Source organism: Leptonychotes weddellii, chromosome 12 (genome assembly GCF_054177405.1).
Source record: "Leptonychotes weddellii isolate Sample4059 chromosome 12, ASM5417740v2, whole genome shotgun sequence".
NCBI classification, from domain to species: domain Eukaryota; kingdom Metazoa; phylum Chordata; class Mammalia; order Carnivora; family Phocidae; genus Leptonychotes; species Leptonychotes weddellii.
The window spans coordinates 41,119,090-41,144,859 of record NC_138380.1 but is presented as its reverse complement, the minus strand read 5'-3'; the positions used below and the strand labels follow the sequence as shown (position 1 = coordinate 41,144,859).

The window sequence follows — 25,770 nt, the reverse complement described above, 5'->3', positions numbered from 1 at the left end:
TTGAGAGAGTGGAAGAGAGAGAGAGCGTGAGAGAGAGAGCACAAGCAGGTGGTTAGGGGTAGAGGGAGATGCAGACTCTCCGCCGAGCAGGGAGCCTGATGTAGGACTCCATCCCAGGACCCTGAGATCATGACCTGAGCTGAAGGCAGACGCTTAACCGACTGAGCCACCCAGGGACCCTCTCTCCATCGTTATAAAGGGAACTTTCCCTTTTGCCATTAATGAGGCATCGGTAACTTTCAGACTAGAGGAATATCCTGTTCCTCAAGAACGTTTCAGCCACTGGTTTTAGCATCCACTGATAATCTTTTCCCGTATTAGGAGTTTATAAAATGGTGATTGTCTAATTTTTATCATTTCCTCGTTCCTTTTACATTTATGAGTTGATGGTGTTCTACAGAGAAGAGCTTTCCATGACCCGTCCCTGTCCACCCCCCTCCCAGCAGCAGGCTCATGGGGTTTAACATGTATTTCATATGTTAGAATCACCATCCTTCTATGTCCATGAGTTTTTTTTTTTTATTTCTGTGACTGTATGTACTTTTCAAAACTGCCCATTCTTTTTTTTATAGTATCTGTTTCTTTTCTAATGATTTCCGTTCCTGTTAAAGAAGTTTCCTTACTCTAATTACAGCCTCTTTTAGATTGTTGTTCTATTATCTCAAGTTCTTGGGAGTCCTTTTTGCTGTGTCACCTGGCTTTCTCTTATGGTGCATGATTTTCTCATATCTTTACTAGTTCTTTGTTTTGAGCATATTTTCAGTGGCACTTAAAAAAAATCTCTCTCTCTTTCCTGGGAATCTTGTGTGACCTGCTTTGTAGAAGTGCCCTTCCAGATAATTTTACATTGCTTTAGTTAGGTGTGCTGGGCTATCCCTGTCTTGGGAAAATTTTGTGTTATAGTCTGGATTCTTGTGCCACATTAGTGGGGTCAGTTTGGACTCCATTCATACTGGATTCTGAGTTGCCATCAAATAGAATTTATAGTAAGTAGTCAATATCTTTATTCCCGTGGGACACCTTTCTTTTATACTCCCTAACTAATTTAACCAAGTATCCAGTGTCAAACATTGAGGAAGGAGCATCTCCTTGTCTTTTCATGTTAAGAGCTAGTGAAATATTCGGAGTGTGGGGCTGCATAAGCAGGAGAGCATCTTCAAAACTAGTGTGGCCCAGGCACTCCAGGCCTCTCAGAGCCCCTGCACCTGGTTGTGTCCCACAGTGATGAGCATGCCCAGGCTTCCCCTGAGGTACAGATGAGGCACCTGATGCCCACAGAGGGGAAATGACTTGCCCAAGGGCATGGGGGTGGGGGTTGGGGGGAAGAGGGACAAGAAGTCAGGTCTCTGAGTAGCTCTTCCCACCTCACCAAGATTCAGTTACCTGGGATTGAGTCCTGGCCCCATGGAGCCCCAGATATCCACAGTGCCCTGGCCCTGGCTTCTCCCTCGGGGCCACAAAAGGAAGGGACTTTGAGTGGGAAGTGGTGACCTCAGACACGGCAGACAAGCTGGGTGTCTACAGCCCGGCTCCCATGGATTTACTGGATGGACACTCTGACACATGTCTCTGGGTTATCTGCACCATCAAAAGTATTTTGAATCCTTAATTTATCTTGTTGTCATTGTTTTCCATAATAGTTTTCACTCAAAGGCAAGAACATGCTTTTAAACTGACCTTTTAAACTTTGTAATGCTAATGCCACAAAGGGACACATGAAAGGAACAATAAGCACATTCCCTAAGTGTGAGCATAATTGAAGTCTCCTCTGGTGATGAGATCTATGGGAAACGGGCCACAAAGCATCTGAGCTGGGCTTCTGCAGCTGATGGATGGCGCTCTGGGTGGAAGTCCCATGACCAGGGAGAGGCCCAGCTGTACCCTTTGCAGCGGGAACATCATCTCCACCCTCTGGCCGTGGCTCTCGGCCACCCACGTGCCCCAAGGCTTTGCCCTCAGGAGCCAAGGGGGCTCCTTGGGAGGTTTGGATTTTGTGCTGTGGTCTACAGGAGGCCATGGAGGGCTCTGGGCAGGGGAAGGAAGCATAACATAGAAGAAGGAACGAAGGAGAGCAATTGGAGCCCGGGGCCTGGGTTTAATAAGTTCTGGCTCCGGCACTTCAAAGTTGTGTGACCTTGGGTGAGTCACCTCGCTTCTGTGAGGGTCACTGTAGTACTCAGCATCTATTTATGGAGCGCTGGCCGGGTGCTGGGCACGCGGGGTACATAGGTGATGAAGAGCATCCCGTAGTCCTTCGTCCCTCCTTGTGATTTCTCTCACAGTATGTATTAGTACCCCATGGCAGCGGTCACGAATTCCCACAAACTTAGTGGCTCAAAACAATGTGAATATATTATCTTACTGTTCTGGAGGATCAGGGTCTGAAGTCAGTTCCACTGGGCTAAAGTCAAGGTGTTGGCAGGGCTCGTTCTTTCTGGAGGCACCAGGGGAGAATCTGTTTCTTTGATGTTTTGGAGCTTCTCATGGCCACCCCCATCCTTGACTTGTGGCCCTCGTCCATATTCAGAGTGCATCCCTCCAATCTCTGCTCCTGGCATCACGCCCCTCTCCTCTTCCCTGTCAAATCTCCCTGTGCTTCCCTCTTACAAGGACGCTTGTAATTACATTGCTCCCACTTGTGTAATCCAGGGTACCCTCATTCATCCTAAGATCCTTAACTTAGTCCCATCTACAGAGTCCTTTCTACCATATAAGGTACCATTCACAGGCTATCTTTGGGGGCCATTATTCAGCCTACCGTTGCATGTCAAATTGCAATTTATGTTTGTTTATTTTACATGCCTGGGTCTCCCTTCGGCAGGGAGACAGGCCTGCCAGATTACTGCCACATGTTTGCTGGATGAGTGGGTGAGGAAGTGAATGAATGCATGTTCGGAGTTGAGAAGGAAGTGACATACCACTTGGGCTGTAGAGGATGAGCGTGAGTTTGCCGAAGGATATTCTAGCCCAACTGAAGGGCTTATGAGAAGGTATAGAGGCAGAGGCTGGGAAGCTCAGCATTGCAGGGAATGTGCGTGGAGTGTGAGGGTGCAGAGGGAGAGGGGGCTAGGGTGGTAGGTGGCTAGCTCAGAGATAGCCTGTAGGGCACCTTAATGGGCCTGGATTTGATTTTATTTTAGTTATTTATTTTTTATTTTTAGGTAATCTCTACACCCAACATGGGGCTCAAATTCACAACACCGAGATCAAGGGTCACATGCACTAAGCCAGCCAGGTGCCCCTCCTGGATTTTAGTTTTCAAAGAAGCAGTATATGTGGTGGTTGCTGTCTTTGTCCTTGGGGTCATTGCCTGGGTTCAAATTCCTAGGCCACCACTTACTTGCTGTGTACTGGGAGAATTACTGGATCTCTGTGAGGCTCAGCACAACAGTTCCTTCCTAAGGCTGTCCTGAGAAGCAGATGGCTTTTGTTGCTTGCAAGGCACTCAGCACAGTGCCTGGAACAACCAAAGGAGTCAGAGAGTATTTGCTGTTATTATTGTCATTTTTATAAATATTACTGTTGGTGGTGGTGATGATGATGGGGAGCCCTTGAAGAATTTCAGCCAGGCTGTGGCATGGTCAGATTTATTTTATAGAAAGATGCCTTTGATACCCCTGTGAAGACGTGGGGGGCCGGAGTGGGGCGGGACATCACACTGGGGGTCGGGAAACCAGTGAGGAGGCTATTCCAGTGATCTGGGTGAGAAAGCAAGAGGCAGAGAGCAGAGACAGGTACAAGAGAGATGTTCTTTCCTTTGGGATGTTCCAGAGATGTCTTTGCTCCTGCTGTTCCCTGATTGGATGTTTCAAGGCAGATGTTAGAGGCCATTTAGCACCGTGCCTCAATCCTCACTTTTCAGAAAGGGGGAGGCATCTCGCCCTAGTCTCCGGATGGAATAGTGACAGAAGGGACAGATAGAGGTGGGACTCGGGTCCTCAGCCTTTAGTGGCAGAGCCAGTGGCGGTGGGAGGGGTACGTGGACAGAAACTTCTGGTGCAGGTGCAGTTTCTCATTGCCGTGGTCGTGACCCAGCATCTGCACTGCCTCCCCCTTCACCTCCTTCTACTGCCCCTCCAGGCCTTAGATCCCCTTTCCAGCTTGTGTTTTTACCAGTCCCCAAGAGAACGCTTGCCGAATCCTGGTAGTGTAGAGACATAGGAATTTTGCGGTTTTGAGTTGAGGAACATGGTCTTGACCCGGTAGGAGAGGATTAGGGCTGCCTGGGAGGGTGGGGGAAGGAGCTCTGTGTTGCAGCGCTCTGGGCCAGAGCAAGAAACTCGGAGTCCGAAGCAGTACATGCTCACAGATTTGGTACCGTGTGTCCTCCGCGGTCTTCCACTCACACCCCTTCATACATCTTCAGGAGGAAGCCAATTCAATAGAACGTAGCGTGGCAAGATTACGATTGTTACTTCAATCCTATCTTACCCTGCAAGGATGTTGGAGGAAAAGATATTTCAATGCCACATTCAAAAGGGCTGTCATTTTTTTAACTTAGTAAATGGGTTTTCAGAGAGTGAGGTAATATTGTTATTCTTAATGCATTCTTAAAAAAAAAAAAAAAAGATTTTTCTTTAGTCCAGATTGATGCATGCTGGAGGGAAGAAAATATCCAGAGAGCTAAAATACAGGTGGGCCGTGTTGAGAAAGTTCCACATGTACATACCTGAACTTATAAATCAGTCTCACAGAACAGGCTTTTGGTGCATTTTAGAGGTTTCTTAGAAATGGCTGCTGATGGCTTTACAAGAAAGCTGGGAGAGGGCGCCTGGGTGGCTCAGATGGTTAAGCGTCTGCCTTCGGCTCAGGTCATGATCTCAGGGTCCTGGGATCGAGTCCCGCATCGGGCTCCCTGCTCCTTGGGAGCCTGCTTCTCCCTCTGCCTCTCTCTCTCTCTGTCTCTAATGAATAAATAAATAAAATCTTAAAAAAAAAAAAAAAAAGAAAGCTGGGAGAGAAAAGAAACAAAACAAAAAAGAAAATAGAGATGTGATGAAAAAAACCTGTGCAGTGATGACAAGCACTTGATTTGCGTGTGCATATGTGTATGTGTGTGTGTTTTCTAGCAGTATCATGGTGACATCAGCAAGACACGCTCGCATTTGGTTCTGGGCAAGTGTCAAACTACAGGATTTATCCACCTGTACGGCTGGTGTGCGTATGTGTGTGTGTCCGTGAGAACACAGAATTGAAAGGCACCTGGGAGGCCGTTTGGTCCCATCCAGGGAAGGAACCTGTGGCGCAGAGAGGGAGAGTGACCGTGCAGGGCATACACGAATGGCAGGGCCCGGCTAGAGAGAACCGTCCCCTGAACCCCCACCCAGTGCTCCCTGCCTTCTTCTCTGCTGCTTGTATTTCGGGTTCATTTTCCTCTGGTACATTGACATTTTCTTTTTTTCTAGGAAAAATCAGTTGCCAGTGCCCAACAAGGCTGATGGCGAGCTGGGTGTCCTGCAGCTTGGTAGGTGCCCCCACTGCCTCTCTGCTGTGGCCGGCAGGGTCCAAGGGCCTCCATTTGCTCCGTCTGGGGGGTGGTGGGTGGGGGCTCCTTTCCTCCCACCTGACCTTAGGAAGGAGAAGCTGGCCCAGTGAGTAGAGCAGGCTTCTCTCTTTGTGGTTGCTGTCTTCTTCTGCCTTCTGTCTTTCTGTCTTGGAGAAATCCTTATGAGAAGTCTGGGCATTTCTGGACCCACACTGGTGTGGGGGTGTGGGGGTGAAGAGGAGCCTCTTTTGCATTTGGGGGCTCTTTTAGGGCTATTCGGAACATACAAAGTTTCCAGAAGACAGCTGTGCCTGGGGGAGACTGTCCTTTAAAAAACTGAATCGGCGTATTATTGAGGCATAGGATAGGTTAAGTGTACACATCTTAAGTGTTTGGCTCCATGCAGTTTCACACGCGTGTACATCCCTGTCACTGCTTTCCCAGATCACGATAGAGAACATGTCCAGCCGCTCTTCAGTTTTGAAGCCATCCTTTGTTTCCCCTTTCTGTGATTCTCTCCTCCCCGAAGACTGCTGTGTTTGCGGGGCTTGGCAAAGCAGCAGCAGAACGGATGATGGTGACCCAGCGACCAGATTTGAAGGATGAGGCTTGAGTGCCGTTGATATTTGCTCTTCTTCCGGAAGCCAGTGATTTACCTGTCGGGCCATTCACGTACTTTTCCTCTCCTTTCAAGCACCCCTTTTGTTTATTTATTTATTTTTTAAAGATTTTATTTCTTTTATTATTTGAGAGAGAGACACAGCGAGAGAGGGAACACAAGCAAGGGGAGTGGGAGAGGGAGAAGCAGGCTTCCCGCGGAGCAGGGAGCCCGATGCGGGGCTCGATCCCAGGACCCTGGGATCATGACCCGAGCCGAAGGCAGATTCAAGCACCCCTTTTAAACTGGAGGAGGAAAGCCACACACTCTTCAGAAGTTACTTGTGTGAGACGTGCGGTCTGACGGTTTGCTTTGATGAGGTTGGAAGGCAGGGGCCTCTGTCTGAATGACGAGGCAGGGGTTTGTTCTGCGCAGCTCACTTCAGAGGTAGCAGTTCCTCAGAGCTGGAATCACCCACGGTGGCCCGTGGGGATCGCTTGGCCGGCGCAGGAAGGGGCAGAGTCCCACCTGTGGCGACGCCGACGTGCGGAGCCAGCACGCGGTGGCCTCTGAAGCCTTTCTGTAAAGCACTGCACTTTAAGATTTTCCAGTGAGAGCCACTCCTGTCTGGACAGAAAACGAAGCACTTCCTGGCCTTCAGAACCCAGACGGCTCTGTTGGAGCCTGTTGGAAGGAAGGCTTTAGCAATTCTCTCAGAACCCAGTTGTTTGAAGTGTGTGTTTTCCAGAGGGAGGCAGAACCCTCTTTGCTAGTGGCTCAGCTAATGATTTAGGAAAGGGGAAGGAGATAAAAGGTAGGACATCATGGAACCCAGTCATCAAGAGAAAGGGAAAGAAGTTTTGGGGTGAGGCAGAGACAGGGAGTACAATTTGGTTAGAGGAACAGCATTTTCTTCCCTACCCTGATTCATTTTCCTTTGGTTCAGTTCAGCCAACTTCCGTTAGCAGTTACTAGCCAGGGCATAGATGAGGCTGTTGAAAGAACATCAGGGTGAATAAAAAGAGGCCTTCGTTCTTGGAGGGCTGGGTTGGGTGGGACAGAGGAAGAGAGGTACCCTCTGATACAACACATAGAGAGGATGGTTAGTAGTTCATCGCTGCTTCAAGAGACGTATAAGCCGAGTTCTTTGGTGGGTTCCAGAGGTTTCCACAGTGAGGAGGTATTTAGACTGGGCTCTGAAGGTTGAGGAGGTCTTGCCAGGTTGAGATGTGCGACAAGCCTCGTGGGCAAGGCATGGAGTGTGAGAAAGAGTGATTGGCTTGAGGCAACTGGCCCACAGGGGAAGGCATGGGGTCAGGGGGAGCCTAGGCTGGGAACGAAGGTGTGGCAGGGCCAGGATGACCTTGAGTGCTGTGCTAATGAGCTTGGCTGTAAATCATTAGTCAGTAAAGAGCACTTGAAGATTCTGTGCTGGTGAGTAATGTGTGCGGTGCTGTGGGTTTAGGGCTACCTCTGGATACGTGTGGAGGATGGATTTTACAGGTAAGGGCCTGGATGTTGGAAGACCAGTGAGGGGGCTCTTGGAATAGTCTAGAAAAGATGTGATTGGTCCCCTATTCTGTCTGGCGAAATCCTCCGGGTATTTCAAGACCCTGCTGCAATAGTTAGCTTTAATGGAGAGCTTCTCTGACCCTCTAAGGCAGAATTACTTGCCTCTTCTCCTCTGCTCTTAAAACCGTTGCACTATCTCTGTTTTAGTACTCATGTTACATTATTTGTTTGGGGCTCTGTCTCCCTCTAGGCAGCGAGCTCCTTAAAGGCAGGGGTGGTGCTTTACTCATCTCTGGACCTCCCTTGTCCCACTGTTCCACACAACCCTTGGCATATCATGGATGCTCGATGAAGTGCTTGATGAACAGATCGAAAAAGAATGACATATTCCTGTAACAGTGGAGGGAGAAAGGGTGGGGGCGAGGTGTGAGACATCCTGGAGGCAGAATCATCTGGAGGCTGGATCCTCGTGGTGTGTGAGACAGGGCTGAGGTCTCAGCGTGGGTCCCTGGAGGAGGGCTGGGGAGATGGAATCTGTTATCAGAACTGAAGTCTGGAGGGCTGCTGTGCTGAGATTCCTGAGTCTGGGGTGTTGGGGTACTTCTGGTGGAAGATATCTGGAGTCAGTGGGAAATATGGATCAGGCACCTGGACAAAGACGTATATGGACCTCTATTACATATTACCATATGTTTTCCTCCAAAGGGTAAATAAAATGGTATCAGAAAACAAACTCCCTTGTTTCTTTTCAGCCAGACACTTATACCAGGGCCTTAAAAATAGCATCCTCAAACCACCGGCATTTGCAGATGGTTTTGTCTGCTTGGCCAACATGTCATTCTGGAGTGCTTTGTTTTTCCTTTGCATGGCAGTCCCGCCACATCTGGGCCTGAGGCCTGCTATGTGGTCCTGAACCAAATCCCTGGACAGGGGCCAACTTCCTCCTGGCAGAAGCTGAGGATGGCTGCTTCCTCTTCTTCCTCTTGGGGGTCTCCACCGGTCTGCTTCCCCTGGGCCCCCAGCTTTCATTCTCCGATTTACTTCATGGAGCCCTGAGCAGAGCACGTTTCAGCCCTGGTTCCCTCCCGGACAAACTCAGACTAAACAGAAGCCTCCAAATAGGCTTAAATACTGCCCCTTCTGTGCCTCCAGGAAACAGTCTGGCCTGAGGCATTGCAAGGAGCCGTTCAGGGCCTGTAGAGTCACTCAGGTTACTCTTCCCATCTGTTCTGGGCCTCAGCTGCCTGGGGTTGAATTAATCACACATCTCTATTCCTCCAGGGAACATTCTCAGTACTCATCTTTGCAAAGCCTGCCCATCGGCCTTTACCTCCCTTCCTCCTCCCTTTCCTTCTCCACCCCACTCCTTCTCTCTCTCCTCCTCCTGCCTTCTCTTGCCTGTCCTTCATTTCCCTTTAGCCCCACTCCCACACGCCCATGACCTTCCTGTCCTCAAGCCACCATTCTCGAGTATTTAGTCGATATCTGCTTGTGTGTGTTCTTGCAAAATGTGTCGTGTTTTTTGTGTGTATGTATTTGTCATGGTTGTAAATCGTATTGCCTTAGATATCTCATTTGCATTCTTGCTTTCTCTGCCCAGCACCATGTTTTTAAGACCCATGCACGTTGCTGAGGGAACATCTATCGGGTTGTTATTTCAGGGTACTTTTATAAGGTCATGGTCACAGGGTAACTTTTTCAGAGGCCCTAACTAAGAAGAGTTCTCATTTAAATTCAGATTCTCATTTCAATTCCAGACTTACTTTTAATTTTTTTTTAGCCTAAAGGTGGAAGGGTCTCCTTTTTAGTGGACTGGGACTCTGGGAGTTGGCCTCGTCCTATGCCTGGTCCTCCCCCAGGGGAAAAAAGGAGACTGTAGAATAGGATATAAGACATGTGTCCTGGGGATGTTGGCCTTTGGATAGCATCTCCAGAAGATGTGGGCAGGGACAATGACATTTCTCTCGTCCCAGATGTACAGAATTATGGGAGGTAATGTTGATTTCTATGCAGTGTAGCGTACTTTTTAAATAATCATTTAATCTTGGGAAAATGAGGAAAAAACAGGTTCAACAGGCTCTCTGGAGACTGGTCCGCTCAGCTTTGCCAGCACAATTACCTTGGATTGTTTTCACTTGGGTCCTTCCTCTGAGTGTTCTGGTAAATGCTGCGGCTGTGGGTACAGTGGCGGGAGGGAGGCTCAGCCGGCTGGGAAGGCACAGGCTGGGGCTGCCAAGACCAAGCTGGGACCCTCTCCGGGCCTCTGTTGCTCCAGCTGTAGGAAGACTGTATGTGGCATGTGACTCAGTGTCCCTCTGGCTGGAGGTCCAGGGAGGTCGGGCTGGCAGGATGGCAGAATGATTGGGAGCTGCCCTGGGTTTTATCCTGTCTCTGCCCCTTTTCCATCTGCATGATGTCAGGCCAGTCCTTTCACTTCTCTAAGCTCAGTTTCTCATCTGTAAGTGGGGGCGATGATAATTTCCCCCTTATGGGCCTGTTATGGGACTTAGGTGCTAAAACTCAAGTGGTTGGCAAGTGAAAGCCACGACAGTGATAATGTGTTATTGTTATTTTTATCAGGAATGGTGGCATTTTCTTTCTTAATTCTGCCCTCTTCGTGTTTGTCCTCAGGCACAGGTTTGTGCGCTGTGCCCGCCCTTTGTAAGAAAGGTGTCTGGGTGAGGCTTTTCTGGGCCTGACTCCATGGCTTCAGCCTTAGGCTCTTGTTCACTGCATGTCCACAGGTAGAACTTTCTAGTGGACCAGTAGCCAGATCATGCCCACTGGCATCCTTGTGCCGTGGACCAGCATGGGCTGTGACAGGAGTGAGGGCCCTTGCTCTGCCTTTTTTCCTTCTGGTGAAGGTCTGGGAGCCCCAAAGGGGAGAGGTGGGTGGAAGATAAGGAAGCCCTCCTTTCATTCAAACTCATCCATGTCCTTGGTGTTAAAGGATTTCTGTTTTTTCTTTTAAGATTTTATTTATTTATTTATCTATTTATTTATTTAGAGAGCTGGGGGAGGGGCAGAGGGAGAGGGAGGGAGAGACTCTCAAGCAGACTCCTGCTGAGTGTGGAGCCTGATGTGGGGCTTGATCCCATGACCTGAAAATGAAAATCATGACGTGAGCCAAAATCAAGAGTCGGACACTTAACCGACTGAGCCACCTAGGCGCCCCAAATGATTTCTTATTCTGTTCTCCATGGGTCATAATACGGAGCTCACGTGCCCTGGTATTCTTTCAGAGGATGTGGAGGATGAATTGATAAAGGATGAAGTCATCCTGTCTCCAGGTCCATCGATGCTCAAGCTGCAAATAGTGTCAAAGCCAATCGACCTCTCAGTGGCCAAGGTAGGCGTCACCTTAAAAGTGTGCATTGATACATCTTGATTTGAATTGGTGTGAATTGGTGCAGTGTGAATTGAAGCTGTCTTGGTGTGAATTGGTATGGGTGAGGTGACTTTGATCCCTCTGGCCCCATCCATCTTACGTCTCAGTCATGGTTAAAGTGGAAATTCAGGTGTGGTAGAGAAGAGCCTGAACTGAGAGTCAGGAAAATGGGGGGCCTGGTCCCCTCCAAGAAGAGGTGAGGGTACAGCCTCCTCCCATTCAGACATTGCAGGGTCTTGTTCTTCTTTCGGCCCAGAGCTGCTTCTGCACATGTGCAACGGGCACCTCCAGAGTTGTGGCAGCAGTGGGAGAACCGTCCTCATTAGACCGGCTCTCTAGCGCTCGTCCCCCAAGCTGGGCTCAGGCTGGATTGCAGTGAGGGAAGGACAGGTGGGTGTTAATTCCTCAGCACCGTCGGGTTCACACCAGTGGCCTCCTAGGAGGGACTTGAGCTCGTAGGACTTAGGGAGCAGGTTCCTGGCCTTGTCAGCCTCCTCTGCAGGGATGCCCCGGATTCCTCACCATCTCAGCTGCCAGATGGCCTCACCCCTCCCCTTGGCCAGCAGTTCCTGGGGGATGGAATGCTGCTCCTGCTGTCTTCCACTGGCTCTTGAGCCAGGATCCAGGAGGAAAAGCTAAAATGCCTGGGGACACAGTTGACCCCCTTTTCTTCCTACCTGTAAATACTCAGCACACAGATTAAAAAAAGTCAAAGATTTTTCTAGAAGTTTTATCCCTTCCCATTCCTTCCCTCCCTTTTCTTTCTTTCTTTTGAAACCATGGGGGGCAGGGGGTGGGGGTTGGGTCAGACACTTTTACATGGCCCCAAGCCTGGAGTAAGTGCTCTGACTCTCTGTAGCCACAGGGCTGTGATTCTTTGCAGTGAACACTCCTGTTTTGGGAAGGGCCCTTTGAGACCCCTAAATTTAGACCACCCAGTAGCAGCATCTCCCAAAGCAGCTGGAAAAATTGAGGCCCACCCAGAGAAAAGGAGGGCCCAGGGCACACAGCATCCATAGCACCCAGGCTTTCAGGCTCACAACCCTGTGCCCTGGTGGCCACACTGTGCCTAGCCGGGGGCTGTTGTTCTGTGACTAAGAGAACAGACCTGGGCTTCAGCCGGAAAAGTCCAGTCCCTATAGTTCGCAGGCTCTCGAAAAGCTCGGTTCAAATACATGGATTGTTGGTGCAAGAAGGGAAACCAAGCCCCGATGGACGAATTCACCCAGTCTTCTCTCCTGTGCGCCGCCAGCCCGCATTTGATGATGTGTAGACAAATGCTTCTGTCACTGAGACTTTCTTGTACTTAATGAAAAATAAAAAAGAACCGATTCTGAAAGGAAATAATCTGAATCTGTAGGAAAGATCTGACCTGGAGAGGTGGCAACAGAGCCCATGTGTTGGCCCTTCTGAGACCCTGGGTGTAAAGTCATGGCGGAGAGAGAGGAGAGGTGGCTGGCATAAGGAGGGGGCATCCAGGGAGAGGCTCTGCTTTCCCGGACTGGTCACGGGCAGTGGTTGGCGCTTTCTGGGGCTCTGGAGGGTGGGGCTTGGGCTTATGGGAGATGAACAGTGAGATCAGTATCAGCCAGAAGTTTAGAGAAGACAGAGCTGTGAAGAAATGGAGGTACTGGCTTGGGGGGGTGGCAGGAACCCCTTCACTGGATTGTTGGGGTTCAAGTTGAGTTCACGGGGGACACTTGTGGGTGATGGCATAGAGGAGATTCTTACACGTACTAAGGGGTGGTACTGCAACAGGGGCTGGCAAACTCTCTGTAAAGGGCCAGATCATATATTTTTGGCTCTCTGTTGCAACTGCTCAACTCTGCCATTGCAATGTGAAAGCCAACATAGAGAAAATAAAATCAAACGGGTGTTGCTGTGTTTCAATAAGACTTTATTTCCAAAACACGTGTGGGGCCAAATTTGGCCCGTGGGTCACAGGTTGCTAAGCCTGTCTCACGGCACTGGTTCTCCAACGTAGCTGCACGTTGGAATCGCCTGGAGAGCTTTTAAAATTACAGCCACTGGAGTCTGCCACCCAGGGGTTCTGATTTAGCTGGGCTGGCGTGTGGCCTGAGCATCAGGATTGTTAAGCACCCCACAGGTGATTGTATGTGCAGTCAAGAACCTCCAAGGTCCCTTCTAAAACTAAAATTCTGTGTTTCAGATTTCCTCTAAGGAGCCTGCAAAGGCCTAGGCCTGGGTCAGCACAGGCTGGTTTGGTTTATGGATGTTCCAGAGGCAAGACCCTCAGCGTCGCTTTTTCTCTTTCCTCAAATATGAGGAGAATGAGTTTGCAAAATAAAAAGAAAAATCGATGAGCCTGCTGGAAAGCAGGCTGCGCCGCTAGAATGCAAGACCAGCTCCTGAGGGAGTACAGACACCGAGTGGCGTATTATTGTTTGCCTTGAAGACAACTAAGGAAACTCTCTCTTCTTTTGACAGGACATAAAGGCCCTTCTGTTCGGCTCCAGCTTTTGCTGTTTCAATGAGGAATGGAAGCTTCAGAGTTTTTCCTTTAATGACAAAGCCTCGTTAAAATACGGCATTGTGCAGAACAAGGCAGGTTGCTTTTACGTTTCCGGGGGACGTCGCTGCGGGCCCGTCACAGGTAGGGCCGGGTGTCCCGCAGTTTGCTGAGCTATCCAGTGCTGACTAGCCCCGTGTTTGCCGAGTTGTCACCCAGTGCTGCAGCTTCACGTGGGGCTGGCAGAGCAGGAGCTGGGGTACGTGACCCTTCCCCCACAGAGGCTTCTCCTCAGTGGCCAGAACCCTCTCTGAGACGGGCGGAAGGAGGCCTTTGTTTAGTTGGGGGCCTCAGAGAGGGTCCTCAGGCAGAGTCTCGGGAAGTGGTTTTGCAGGTAGGGCTGGAGAGAGAGCACTTGAAGGAGGAGGCAGCATGAGTATAAAGGGAAGGCTTTGAGAAGAAGTTTGTGAGGAGGAGGTGTTTTCTAAGACAGGGAAATGTAGGTACACCGGGGCAGGATTTGGACATGGTGTATACACATTTCCCGAGTTATACACTTTAAGGGCCAGAAGATACTCTCAATCCAGCAGCCCAGTGAGGTTCCATTTGTCAAGCCCCAGGTGCCTCCCCTTGCTCCTCACTGCCTGTGGAAGAACCCCAAGACCATTGGCCTCTGTCCCTAGTGTGGCCAAGCTCAGCACATCTTCTTACACCCCCAGTTCAAGGGTACCCACGCCTGCTACTCTGATAATTCTTGTACTTGTTGAATAGGGGTGAACCCCTCAAGGAGACTTCTTCCTCTAACGTGGGGGCATGGGGGACAAAGACACACCTGATGGGTGCTGAGGCAGGCCACAGCTGGGCAGAAGATTGCTCACATAAGCAGAGGCTGCTGAAGGGGCTGCTGAGATGGTCAGGGAGGGCTTCCTGGTGAAGGAGGCCTTTAGGATGGGCCTTGAAGGCTGAGTAAACCATTGACACCCTCAGCCTGTGGACATGGAAGCATTTCCTTGAATGACTGGGAACTTATGGTGACGTACTTGGTTTTACACCTGACTGGTTGTGAAGGCCTGCTTTCCTCCCGTGAGACATGCAGATTCGCCCCTTCCTCCAGTGCTGGCCACCGGGGCCTTTGTCACCCCTTCTCTGTGACTAGGCTCAGGGCTCTGTGGAAGGACTCGGCATAGCAAAGGCCCCTGTTTGAGAGGCAGTGGCTTGGTGGCGCTGGGTCTCTAACCTGTGGGCGGAGACTGGTTCTGGAGGGACAGACAGCTCTGCCTTGGGTCGGTCCTCACGGGCACTAATGTGTGTCCTTCTTTGCAGGGGGGTCCCTGTGGGGTTCTGGCAGCTGTCCAAGGCTGTGTCCTACAAAAACTCCTGTTTGAAGGAGATAGCGAAGCTGACTGCGTTCGGTAAGTCAGCGCTCCTTCTGGCAATATCTTCTTTTCCCGAGGCTTCTCCTCAGTGTCCAGAAAAAACAAGCAAGGAAGCGTGTGTGTTCCCTGATATTTCCTGTCTTCTGGAAAGGGAAATGGTGACTGGCTCAGAGGGCCAGCGCTGCCCAGTTGAAATGACCTGCATGTATTTGTCTCTGAGTCCCATTCCACGTGGCAAGTAGCTGCTGGAATGGCATCAAAACTAAGGCCACCCCCTCCTCAGCAGCTAAGCGCAGCAGCTGCCCAAAGCCCATCCACACCCACATCAACCTGCTGACCCTTCGATGGAGCCCAGGTCTCCCCTCCCTCCCCATGTTGCCTCACCTCTGCCAACAGCCATTCCCACACATGCCAGCCGGCCCCGCAGTGCATTGCTTCCACTCTCTTCGGCCATTTGTCTCCACCTCACACGTTACGTGTTTGCACATGGGCACCTCCTTCTCCTTCTCACTCACTCCACAGACCTTTCTGGAACATCTCTGTGCAGGCAGAATGCTCTGTGCGGTGGAGGGATGGATAGAAAACCATAACTGTATACCATGGTTGGTGCTAAGCTAGAAGTATTGGCCAGGTGCTGGCCAGGGCCGGGGCTGGATGGCCAGTTTGAGGAGATGGCCTCCTTTCATCTCCCTGTGTGCCCAGTGACTAGCTTGTGCTCAGTTACCCCCAGAGCTACAGAAATGGCACGTATTCTTATTTCTCTCTCTCTTTATTAGTTGAACGATAACATGCATACAGGAAAGTACACGTCTCAAAAAAGTGCATGACTCATATGTGTTCTGCTCAATGCATTATTGCAAAATCCCCCCGCCCCATCATCCTATCAGCCAGATCAAGAAAGAAAAATATTTCCAGCATGCCGGAAGAGTCGTCCTGCCTAGTAGATACCTCCATTCTCCTCCCAAAAGTTGTGATTAAACAGCTTCTAAAATCACAGCTAAGTTTTGCCAGTTCCTGAATTTTAATTAAAGGGTCTTGTTCTTTGATGTAGGCATTTCAGTGCCTTAAAAAAAAAAAAAAAAGCTTAGGTGTTATAAAGACAACAAGGCCCATTCCCCATTCTTCCGTGTGCAGATTCCTGGGAGGGATGCTGGCTCCCCAGATATCCTGCCAAGCCCAGGACAGATGAAACATCTTTTACCACTTTAGAGGATTTTGCCTTAGGTAGGTAGCTTTTCATGCTTGGCATTTTAGAATTTGTCTAATAATATAACTTGTCTAATTACAAAGTAATCATCAAGCGGTTTTGTCTCAAGTTAAAAGATGCCAGTTACCAGCATAGCCCAGCCATACCCAGAGCAGAGCGACCTAACATTTCCACAGCGGGATCTCACCTCGTCCTTGTTCTTCTCCACACCACCCCCACCTCCCCATCACGTCCAGACATAACTGCTCCTGTCTGTGCAGGGCCCCTGAAAGGCCAGCCAGCTAACCACAGTGCGGGCAGAGACCCTGCTGTCGACTGTCCTGGAGAGGTAGCACAGTGCTTGATGTTCTGGAATGCTCCCGACTGAGTGGAACTTGCCAAATGAGCGACCTCTGGCTGCCCTCAAAGGGTGCAGGGACTGTCCCCGAGTGCACATGCGCCTGACTGCCCACCTCCCTTCCTTGCGCTGGAAAGAAGCATGCTGGGAGGGCTTGGCAGGTGCTTGGAGGGAAGACAGAGGACAGCCTCGGCCTTGCCTTCACGGCACCTATGATTGAGCGTGAGAGCCAGACAAACAGAGGCTCCAGGGGATGTGCCGGATGCTCAGGGTTCCCCCAGACCTGAACGGGGTGGGGCAGGCCTGTTGGAGGGGTGACATTCGAATCCCGCTGAGGTCTGGAGGTCATCGACTCCCAGTTGGCTTCACACACATCCTTATATATGCTCGTTCCTCCCTCAATTTCCCCCTTCCCAGCGAATCCCTCAGACTTCTTCTTGGGCTCCTTACTGCACAGAGGCCTTGACATCACGGAGGCCTTCCCTAGGTGAGAAGAACCCCGGGCCTGCTCCAAGGTGCCCTTGTTCCCTGACATCGTTACCTGTCCACGGTTGCACCCCCACCGCTCCACCCCCTGGGAATACCAGCCCCATGAGAACAGGGGCCTTCCTGGGCTGCCTGGTTCACAGCCTGTCCCTGGCATCCAGCCCAGGGCCTAGGCCACAGAAGAGGCCCTCGGAATTTTTGTTGAATGAACACATGCACAAATGCATGAGTTATCCAGACTCACAGGGAGGGGAGGGAATGGTGTTCCAGTAAGGAGAACAGCATGTGCAGAGAGAGGCCCAAGGGCAGTGAGAGCAGGGCGGACAAGGGAGCCGAGAGCTGCCTGGGGTGGCCAGGGCAGGGTTTGCGGGGGGGCAGGGTGAGACCTGGGGCTGGCAGATGGGTCAGGGCCAGGCTGCCAGAGGGGCCTTGGGGCCTTACCAGCTGCTTGGGTCAAGCCTTGGCCTTGGCCCTCATGGGAGATGTCTCATAATTCATTTCAGCCCTCTTCTCATTCAGAGCTGCTTTTGAACTTGGACTTTGTACTTGGGGGGAAGTTGTGGATTGTTTTCCAATGATTGGGATGGGGCATTTAAGTTGGTTCCAGGAAGGGCTGTTTCTGTCCAGGGCACACACAAGGCAGGCTCGATTCCTTGTCGCCCACCCCACACACCACTGAGGGAATGTTCCAGCCTCTGGATCCACAGGTACATTCTCCGGGGAGCGCTCTGCTCTCCACACCAGAGAGGGGAGCGAGGGCTTGGAAGGCAAAAAGCCATCCTGGTTGTGGGCGAAAGTCGGGCTCTGGGCGGAAAGAAAACCGGGTGAGCAGTGGGAAGTGAGGTTCTTTCTACCTCTCACCATCTGCCAGCCAGCCACTGGCCAAGCCTGGGCTTAGGCCCCAGTTTACAGTGACAGGTGTCTATTTAAGCACCGACTAGATGGAGAGTTCCATCAAGTCTTAGCTGGGAAGGAGGCGGAGGGAGTGCAGCCTTGGCTCCCACGGGCTCCCTGTCAGCTGGGACTCTGAGAGAGGAGTCGGGGCCAGCCTAGATTGAAGGCCCTTGGTGGCCAGGCTGGTGGGTCTGAGCTGGGTCCTAGGGGCAGTGGTGGTTAGGCAGAGGGAGAAGGGGGAAGAAGGAGCTGCGGGGGGGGTATATGTAGGGGTGTGCCAGGTGGGAAGGAGCCCCAGTCTGGCTGCCTGGCTCAGCAGTATGTGTGGAGTATCCAGGGAACTCGGCCTGCTGGCCACGGTCCCCTCCTCCAGGAAGCATGGAAGGATTCATGCTGCAGAAGAGTGACCTCAGTTTTCTTGGGAGCCCCACAACTATGGGTGCTCCTGGTAAGTCCCTCCCCTCTCTGCCCTCACCCCCTGCTGCTCCAGGTGCTGCAACCAGGGCTCATCTCCATGAGGTGGAGCACCGTGGGCTGGCTTTCTGCTTCCATCCACTGGGGCTCTAGCAGGAGCTCAGGAAGAGGTAGCTCAGAGAGGGACAAGCTGGGGGAGTCCCAGTGGTGATGGACTATAGGCAAGGGGCACCAGATGCCTACACACACACACACACACACACACATAACACACACCCCCACACCCCCAGTCCTGTGTTTCCTTCTCCCACTTCCCCTGCCATGGGGCCGGGTTTGCTGAGGTTACAGCCTGACTCGGGGGCTGGAGGGCCATTGGGGGTGGGAGAGGAGAGTTCTTCTGGCTTCAAGCTAGGACTTGGGTCAAACAAAGGCCCGGGGAGCAAGGGGCTGGTGCCCAGGGCTGGCAGCAAAGGAGGGAAGTGAGAGCAGAGTCTGGGTTGCTGTTTCGTGGTGATGAGGCCCTACAGGGCTGGGTTCAGAGACCTGGGCTGCAGCGCTTCACCTTCTCCATTGGTGAATCTCTGTCTTGCCTAAGTTTGACTCAACAAGGAAATGCAAGCCCAGTCCTTTGTAAATTATCAAGGGCTGTGCAAGCAGGCAGGACCATCTGGGGAAGCCGAGGCTCAGAGAGGGGAGATGCTCACCCAGGGTCACTCCTGGCATCTGCGGCTGAGCCCTGTCCGCCTTCGTGCTCTGCTGTGCCCCAGAAGAGACTCTGAGCAACAGGAGAGCCAGAGAGGTCAGGAGGGGCCGACGCCAGGCGTTTGGAACATTCGTGTGCCGGACCCCCAGACGGACTCTCAGTGACCAAGGCGTGGCTCTGTGTTTTACAGAGGCCTTCTGGGCACACCCTTCCCCTTTCCCCTACTTTGGAAGAACTCAGTACGGAAGTACAAAGAGTAATACAGCAAACACCTCATGTGAGCAAAGGGTGACACCCTGTAGGAGCCCCTCTTCATGCCCAGCTCCTCTGGTTTCATTGGTTTATTCATACAATTTTAATATCGACGGGTTGGGTCATTGATGTTTCTACATGGGCAGTGTGTGCTGAGATGGGTTCGAGGCTTCAATACTTCCTTTTGACTCTGAAATTCCAGGATTTCAGAAATGACCCAACTTAAAAAAAAAAATACAGGTGACTCCTTTTTTCTCTTCAGGAACACCATGGTGGCCTGGCCCCCCACACCTAGGCAGCATGTGCAGCTGCCCAACTCTGGGCTCTGGGGGGCGCTTGAAGGACCTGTGGGCCTTCCCATGCTGGGGCTGGCGGTGGGGCCCCTCCTCGCGCCCTCCGCCCACCACCCGCCACCCGCCACCCGCCACTGATGGGGAGCGATTCTGTGAAAGCAGCGTGGGGGATTGACTGCGCCCTCCAGGGAAGTCATGCTGAAGTAAAGGCCTCTTGGCAGTTGTGGTGTTTTTTCTCTGGAGCTGTCTGGCTTCATTAGGACCCACTCCGTCAGGCCGGCAGCTGGCCTCTCCTCAGTTGGGGAGGACAGAGCCAGGCGGCAGGACTCTGTGTTTTCCCCTTGAGGAGGTGGTTGTGCCGGTGTGTGGGAAGAGACGACGAGCCTCACTCCCCTGCAGGCCTAGAGAGAGCCGCAGACAAGGATGTTGTCCCCTCACCTCCTCTTCCCTTTGAAATTGTGAAATTCAAGGCCCAGAGAAAGAGGGGCACTTGCCCGAGGCCTGTCTGGACACCGTAGCAGAGCCGGGCTTGGACCCCAGGTCCGGTGGCCCCCGGACTGGCCTTCTCCCCACTGCCTGCAACAGCTTGTGAGCCTGAGAGGGAGCAGAAAGGCTGTGGTCATTCACCAGACTTCCTCTGGGTGGTTTGGAGACGCGAACCGCTGGGCACATCAGAGTGGATGGGTGAGGCCATTTCGAGATAGTTGGGATCAGAACATTTCTTAATCTGAAGGACTGGAATAATTTGGGCAAACATGCAGGCTGTATTACTCCCCCATGCCCACCACCACCCGTAGGCAAATGTCTTCATCCTGTACTTCTCCTGTGAGGAATTAGATGCTTAAAGAAACTTCTCTTGGTTGGAGAGCCTGGCTGGGTGCTAGGTTCATGGTAGGAGTTTGATGAGCGCACGTCTGACCGATGAAGGCAAACAGGAACCACCCTTGCCATTGAGATTTTGCAGGCGAAAGCAGGGAGATACCTGGTGGAGCTGGAGCCTGGGTGACTCACCACAGCGCCCCCTTCCTCTCGTCGTCTGCACGGACAGCCCTGTCTACCCTGTGGCCAGTTAAATGGCAGAAATGGCAATACCGGAATGATGTTTGGGGGCACGTGGCCCAGTGTCCACATCTATGTGGGAGGCGAAGGCCAGCGAGGGCAAGGGGCTTCTCCAAGGCCTGGGAGCCAGGAACCAAACCCAGGCCCAACCACTGCACTTTTCCACTGTGTCTTCTGGAAAGATGTATCTCAAAAGAGCAAACGGGGGCCCAGGGAAGGATGAAGAGACTGGAAGTGTTTCTAAATGGAAGCCAGTGTAAAAAATGAGGACTTTTCTGTAGAAACGCAGAGGTTCAGAGGGTCTGTAACCAGTCCGTGAGATCAGAAAGACACGGGCCGGACTGAGAAGCCAGATCTCTTGATAGTGTTTCATGGTGCCCAAGAGACAGGCTTGAAGACAGAGGAATGCTGCTTCCTAAAGCCAAGAGCTCTAGACAGTCGGTTCCATTTCCCCAAGTTCTCCTTCCTCCCTCAATGCTGTTTTAATTTTTCCAACTTTCCTAACTGTGTGACCTTGGGTGAATCCCTTAGGCTCTGTGCCTCAGTTTCCCCATTTAAAAGCAATAATACTGCCACCTCGATAGGGTAGCTTTAATGGCTAATGAAATAATACATGCAATGTGTTTCTAACAGTGCTTGGCACATGATAGATACTCAGTATATGTCGGCTTTTCAAATCTCATTTATGGCTACACTGAGAAGCTTTCAATCAAGCACATGACTTGCTTCAGCAAGTTAGTGTAGAACACAGTGAATGTGTGAAAGGAGACCTCTTGGTTCCACGTCTGCAGGTTTCCCAGCATAGATATTCTAGGCAGAGTTTAAAGTCCAGACACAAGTTTGCACAACTCCTAGCCATGGTAAGGGTTCTAACTGGGGGGAACCCTGGTCACACCTGTGGTGTAGGAAGAGCCCACAGGGACAAGATGGAGCAGAGATGCTGGTCAGGCCCTGGCTGGAACAACTCAGCTGGGGAGCAGAGCACCCTGGTCCCGGGCAGGGGCAGGAAGGGGATTGGCAAGGGTTTTCAGGAGGTGTGTTTGACAGGATGTGACGGTCACCTGGGTGGGGGCAGGGCAGGAAACAGGAGCTGTGGGGATGACAAAGCCTACTTTCATAGGTTCTGAATCCAAGGGGATAAATGTCCAATCCCTTCTCCTTTGTCTGACAAGCCGTGCTTTCCAGGCCCCTCTCTGTCCTTGGCATCACCTCTCCGGAAACCCAGCACAACATTTCCTCACCTTTGTTTTCATAGTTGATGGTGACCCAGGCCAGTGCTCCCCCCACAGCCCAGGCCGCCTGGTTTGGTGATGGCATGGTAACCATTTCCTCGAGGAGCATGGCGGGCTTCCAGAGGCTGCACAAGTAGCAGGCAGTCTGCCATTTCATTTTTCAAGTGGTTGAGGACTTGTTGTTTGTCTCATTAGGTTTGAAGGATACCCTGGTGTCAGGGGCTTCTTGTCACTTTTACACCAGATGGTAGGAGTTCACCTTCCCGTCACCACAGCCAAGGTGGGGACTTGATGTTTCCATAAAGACAACAGTGATAGGTATCCATTACTGACCATTCACCCTGTGCCAGGCACTGGGCTATGGACCTTTACACACATCACCTTGTTTAAAGTTCCCAGTGCTACAGAGGAGGTACTAGGGTCCTCTCCAGTTTATGGAAGGGAAAACTGAGGGACGATTATGTCGTTTGCCTCCTATTTTAAAGGCGTTGTACAGCCTGGATGCAGGCCACTGGCTCTGTGTCTCAGGCACTGGGGAGTGACCACGTGCTGCCCATCACAGTGACCTGTGTCCTGGTCTCCTGGTTCCCATTTCTCCAGTTTTCTTTCTCCCCCACACAGCTTAGCATGGAGCTCAGGTGTTAGTTGGCCACTGAAAACATAGAACCCCGACCCCCACCCCTTGCCCCCTGCCGTGTATTCCTTTGAGCCCCAGCAGGGTCTTCATCGAGGCACCTTTGTTTGTTAGGAAGAGCCTAACACTCAGACTGCTTTTGTAAGAATTTAATTTTTCTAAGGACTTAGAAAAAATTCATAGACTCCAGCAGTGGGCAAGAAGTACAGCTCTAGGAGCCCTGGAAATGTGAAACTGAAGGAAGTGTCTCTATCAGGCTGTTGCCTGTTCTTCCCTGTTGCTCATTTCATGCACCAGGGCTTCTGTGTTACCATTTTTATCATAAGGTGTCTCTGCCATTTTTGACATTGCTGACTGCCTGTTTTGCTCAAAGTCCATTTGCTCCTAGGACTGTGTAATAGCACCATCTCCCAGCCGTGCCCCTACTGCCGTGCTGCTTCCTGCCGTCCTCTGCATCCCTGGTACACCAGAGTCCTGTGGGGTTTCATCCTTGGCTGCCATCTCTGCCCTTCCTCATCCTCTGTCTGGAGAATCTTAGCCCCTCAAAGGGCCAAGGACCCCTCACATGCTGGTGGTGCATAAACCTATCCTCAGCCCCGATGCTCTCCTGGGCTTTCCATGTGTCAGATAGCTTCACCCAGGGGGTCCCACGTGCACCTCCAGCTGCTCCCCCAGTCCTCCTCTCTGCCCTATATTCCTCATTTCAGTTGGCAGCCCCACTGTGCACCCACTAAACGCCCAGAGATTACCATGAATCCTTCCTCTTCCCCATCCTACAATCTATATCTAAGTAACCAGCAAGGCAGGCCACTTTCCTCTCTGCACCCATGATCTCATTTCCTGTGGCTGGTGGGAATGAAGGGCACCTGCTTGCACAGCTGCTGTCTCCAGTGGCCCGAATGCTGGGAGTGGCCAAGGCTGGGTCAGGGCAGTACCAGACATTTGCCTGGGATGGCTCACTTTCCTCCGGATGGCAGGAGCTCCTGAGCACATTCAGCACAGCCTCCTGGGCTCCGTCAGAACTCATGGCCCTGCCAAGCCTCCAGGGTCCCCTCTGCTCCCCCTGGGCTGTTTCCTTGACCTTCTCCTCCTCCAGCCCCACCCAGGGCCTCTCCGTCAGGGCTCTTCCCTTGGCCCTCGTCGGAGGAGGCCCTGCTGGACGGAGTCCCTGGGCTGCAGAGCCCTCTCTGTGTGGCAGAGGAAAGAATAGGCCATCTGCCACAGGGCTGCCCCGTCCCTGGCTTGTGTCGCCATGGGCATAAACACACTCTCTTTTTCCTCCTCAGGCAGCTGCAGCCTTCCAATGCCCGCAGGACCCACTGCCTTGCTCTGGCCATCGCAGACATCGTGTGGCGGGCCGGGGGCCATGAGAGAGCCGTGGTCACACTGTGAGTGCTTCCCAGGGCTGTACACGGGGCTCCACTCACGCGTTGGCCCAGCTGCAGGCAAGCTGGCTGTGCGCTTTCCCGTCCTCGGAATCGTCTTCCCACTCAGCTTGTCTGTGTGTCCTCCCGGACGCTAGCCCTGTGCCCCATGGCAGCACGAGCCCAGGGGGGCAGCCCTCCACAGGGAGAGGCCCAGAGGGGCCTCCACGGAGCTCCAGTCTCCTCTCTGCCTGGCCTTCCTCCCTGGGGAGCCTTGGGGGATGCATCCCATCTGAGAAAATCTCAGACCTCTCAGGAACCAGTCACCCTCTGCTTCGTATGTCTCTCCTAGTCCCCGAAGCATGCTCCCTTTCACTTTGTCACTTGGACCCCCGTTCCATGGAGGAAGAGACTTTCCCTGCCCCCTCTATCGCTACTGCAGGCCACATGGATGGTTTGCCGGCTCTTCAGTCAGGCCCTTCAGAGTGGAAGCATCACTTCATCCCAGGCCTGTGGCTAAGCTTTAGTAAAAGGGGTGCCTTTGGGGGCCAAAGACTACACTCCAGAGCTCCCCAGTGTCTTCATTCCTGGGCTCTGACCTGGTGGGTCAATAGAGCATACTGCTTGAGAGAAGGGGCTCCAGAGGCTAACTCCCAATGCTGTTGTTTATTGGCTGTGTGACCTTGGGCAGCTGACTCAACCTCTCTGTGCTTCATCTGTTTACTCATCTGGAAAATGCAGATGATAGCAAGGATCATCTGGTAGAGTGACTTGAGAATTAAATGAGTCAATATAAATAAATTATCTATAATAAATGATAATATTAGCTATCCATTTAAATCATTTATCCACATAAATAAATGGTAAATAATAATAAACGTGAAGTGCTTAGGACAATGTCTGGCACATACTAAGTACCATGTCAGTGTTAGATATTATTGTTCCTATGGAGTGCTTGTCCTCGGTCCTCGTGTTCCAGTGAATACGTTATTCCACATTAACCCTGGCCCTTAGCATCTGCATGGCAGCCCTGAAAGCAGATGGGGCAAAAATTCAGTTTCTCCCTGTTTTACAGATAAGCAGACAGAAGGCCAGAGAGAGGCAACAGCCGTTCCCAGCCTACGCAGCAGGCTAATGGCACTGTGGGCCCCACACCCAAACCCTGCTTCTAGTGCCCGCCTCACCGGGCTGCACATGCCTGGTGTGGCTGTAAACAGATGGTGATGGGGCTGGGGTGGGGAGCCTCAGGCCAGAGGCTGGAATTCCTCACGGCCCTGAAAGCTAAGGGCAAGTCAGCATTCCTTTGTCTGGAAATCTGTCAGTTGTGGGTGAGAGGCAGACTCGCTAGTGCCAGGACTTGGGTTTGGTTACCCCGAGCTCTCCTTCTGCCGTCTTTTCTCCATTCCTTTTCCCACCCCCACTCGTGGCGTCCTCTGGGCCCAGCCCAGTGGGTGAGTTCAAAGTGGAGGGGAAACGAGAAACCCTTGGTCCCATTCTTTCCTCCGGAGCCACCTTTTGATTTGTTCTCAGTTAATGGCACATGTGGTTTCACCCTGGCTCAAGGGCATGTCTTCTGTCCACGCACAGGACTCATGCATCTCCCTTTCCTTTTTAGGGCTTCAGGAACACAGCAGTTCAGTCCAACAGGGAAATACAAAGCAGATGGAGTCTTAGAAACAGTACGGCTTTCTGGAAAATTATCACGCAACCTTTGGCTTTGTTTGGGGACTGTCTCCTTTCATATAAGTAAATCCTCCCTCAGCTGGGGATGGGCCAGCCCTCCCTGCAGCCCAGGCTAGCAGATCCTCCACCTGGGATTGGGGTGGGGGCCGGGGTGGGGGGCTAGGGGGTGGGCTCTCGCCAGAACTGCCCTTGTGGCCGAAGGGCTGATGGGTGCCCGGTCACGTGGAGGCTGTACAGAGAAGAGCGGCCCGTGCATGATGCCTTCTGGCCAAACCGCAGCCGTCTCTGTCCCTCTCTGTCTCCTCAGCACCCTCGCCGGGGTTGTGAGAGGGCAGGGGGATGGCATGGAGATGGAGGGGGGAAGTTAGAGAGTGGGGAACAGA

General features: G+C 51.9%; 1 protein-coding gene across 2 annotated transcripts in view; it reads left to right on the top strand.

Moving 5' to 3' along the window:
* Positions 1–25,770, top strand: part of MINDY4 (MINDY lysine 48 deubiquitinase 4) — a 102,199-nt gene that overhangs the window by 39,405 nt on the left and 37,024 nt on the right. Inside the window, exons 6-11 of one of the 2 annotated variants that reach the window (XR_014139225.1) lie at positions 5,406–5,464; positions 10,838–10,944; positions 13,432–13,548; positions 14,777–14,865; positions 23,627–23,728; positions 25,320–25,450. Coding sequence is in view for 1 of the 2 variants with exons in the window: in XM_081800320.1 (XP_081656446.1) it covers positions 5,406–5,464; positions 10,838–10,944; positions 13,432–13,548; positions 14,777–14,865; positions 23,627–23,728; positions 25,320–25,383 (538 nt within the window). In the remaining variant the exon portion in view is untranslated. The remainder of the gene's footprint in view (positions 1–5,405; positions 5,465–10,837; positions 10,945–13,431; positions 13,549–14,776; positions 14,866–23,626; positions 23,729–25,319; positions 25,451–25,770) is intronic. The other variant, XM_081800320.1, reaches the window with a different exon arrangement.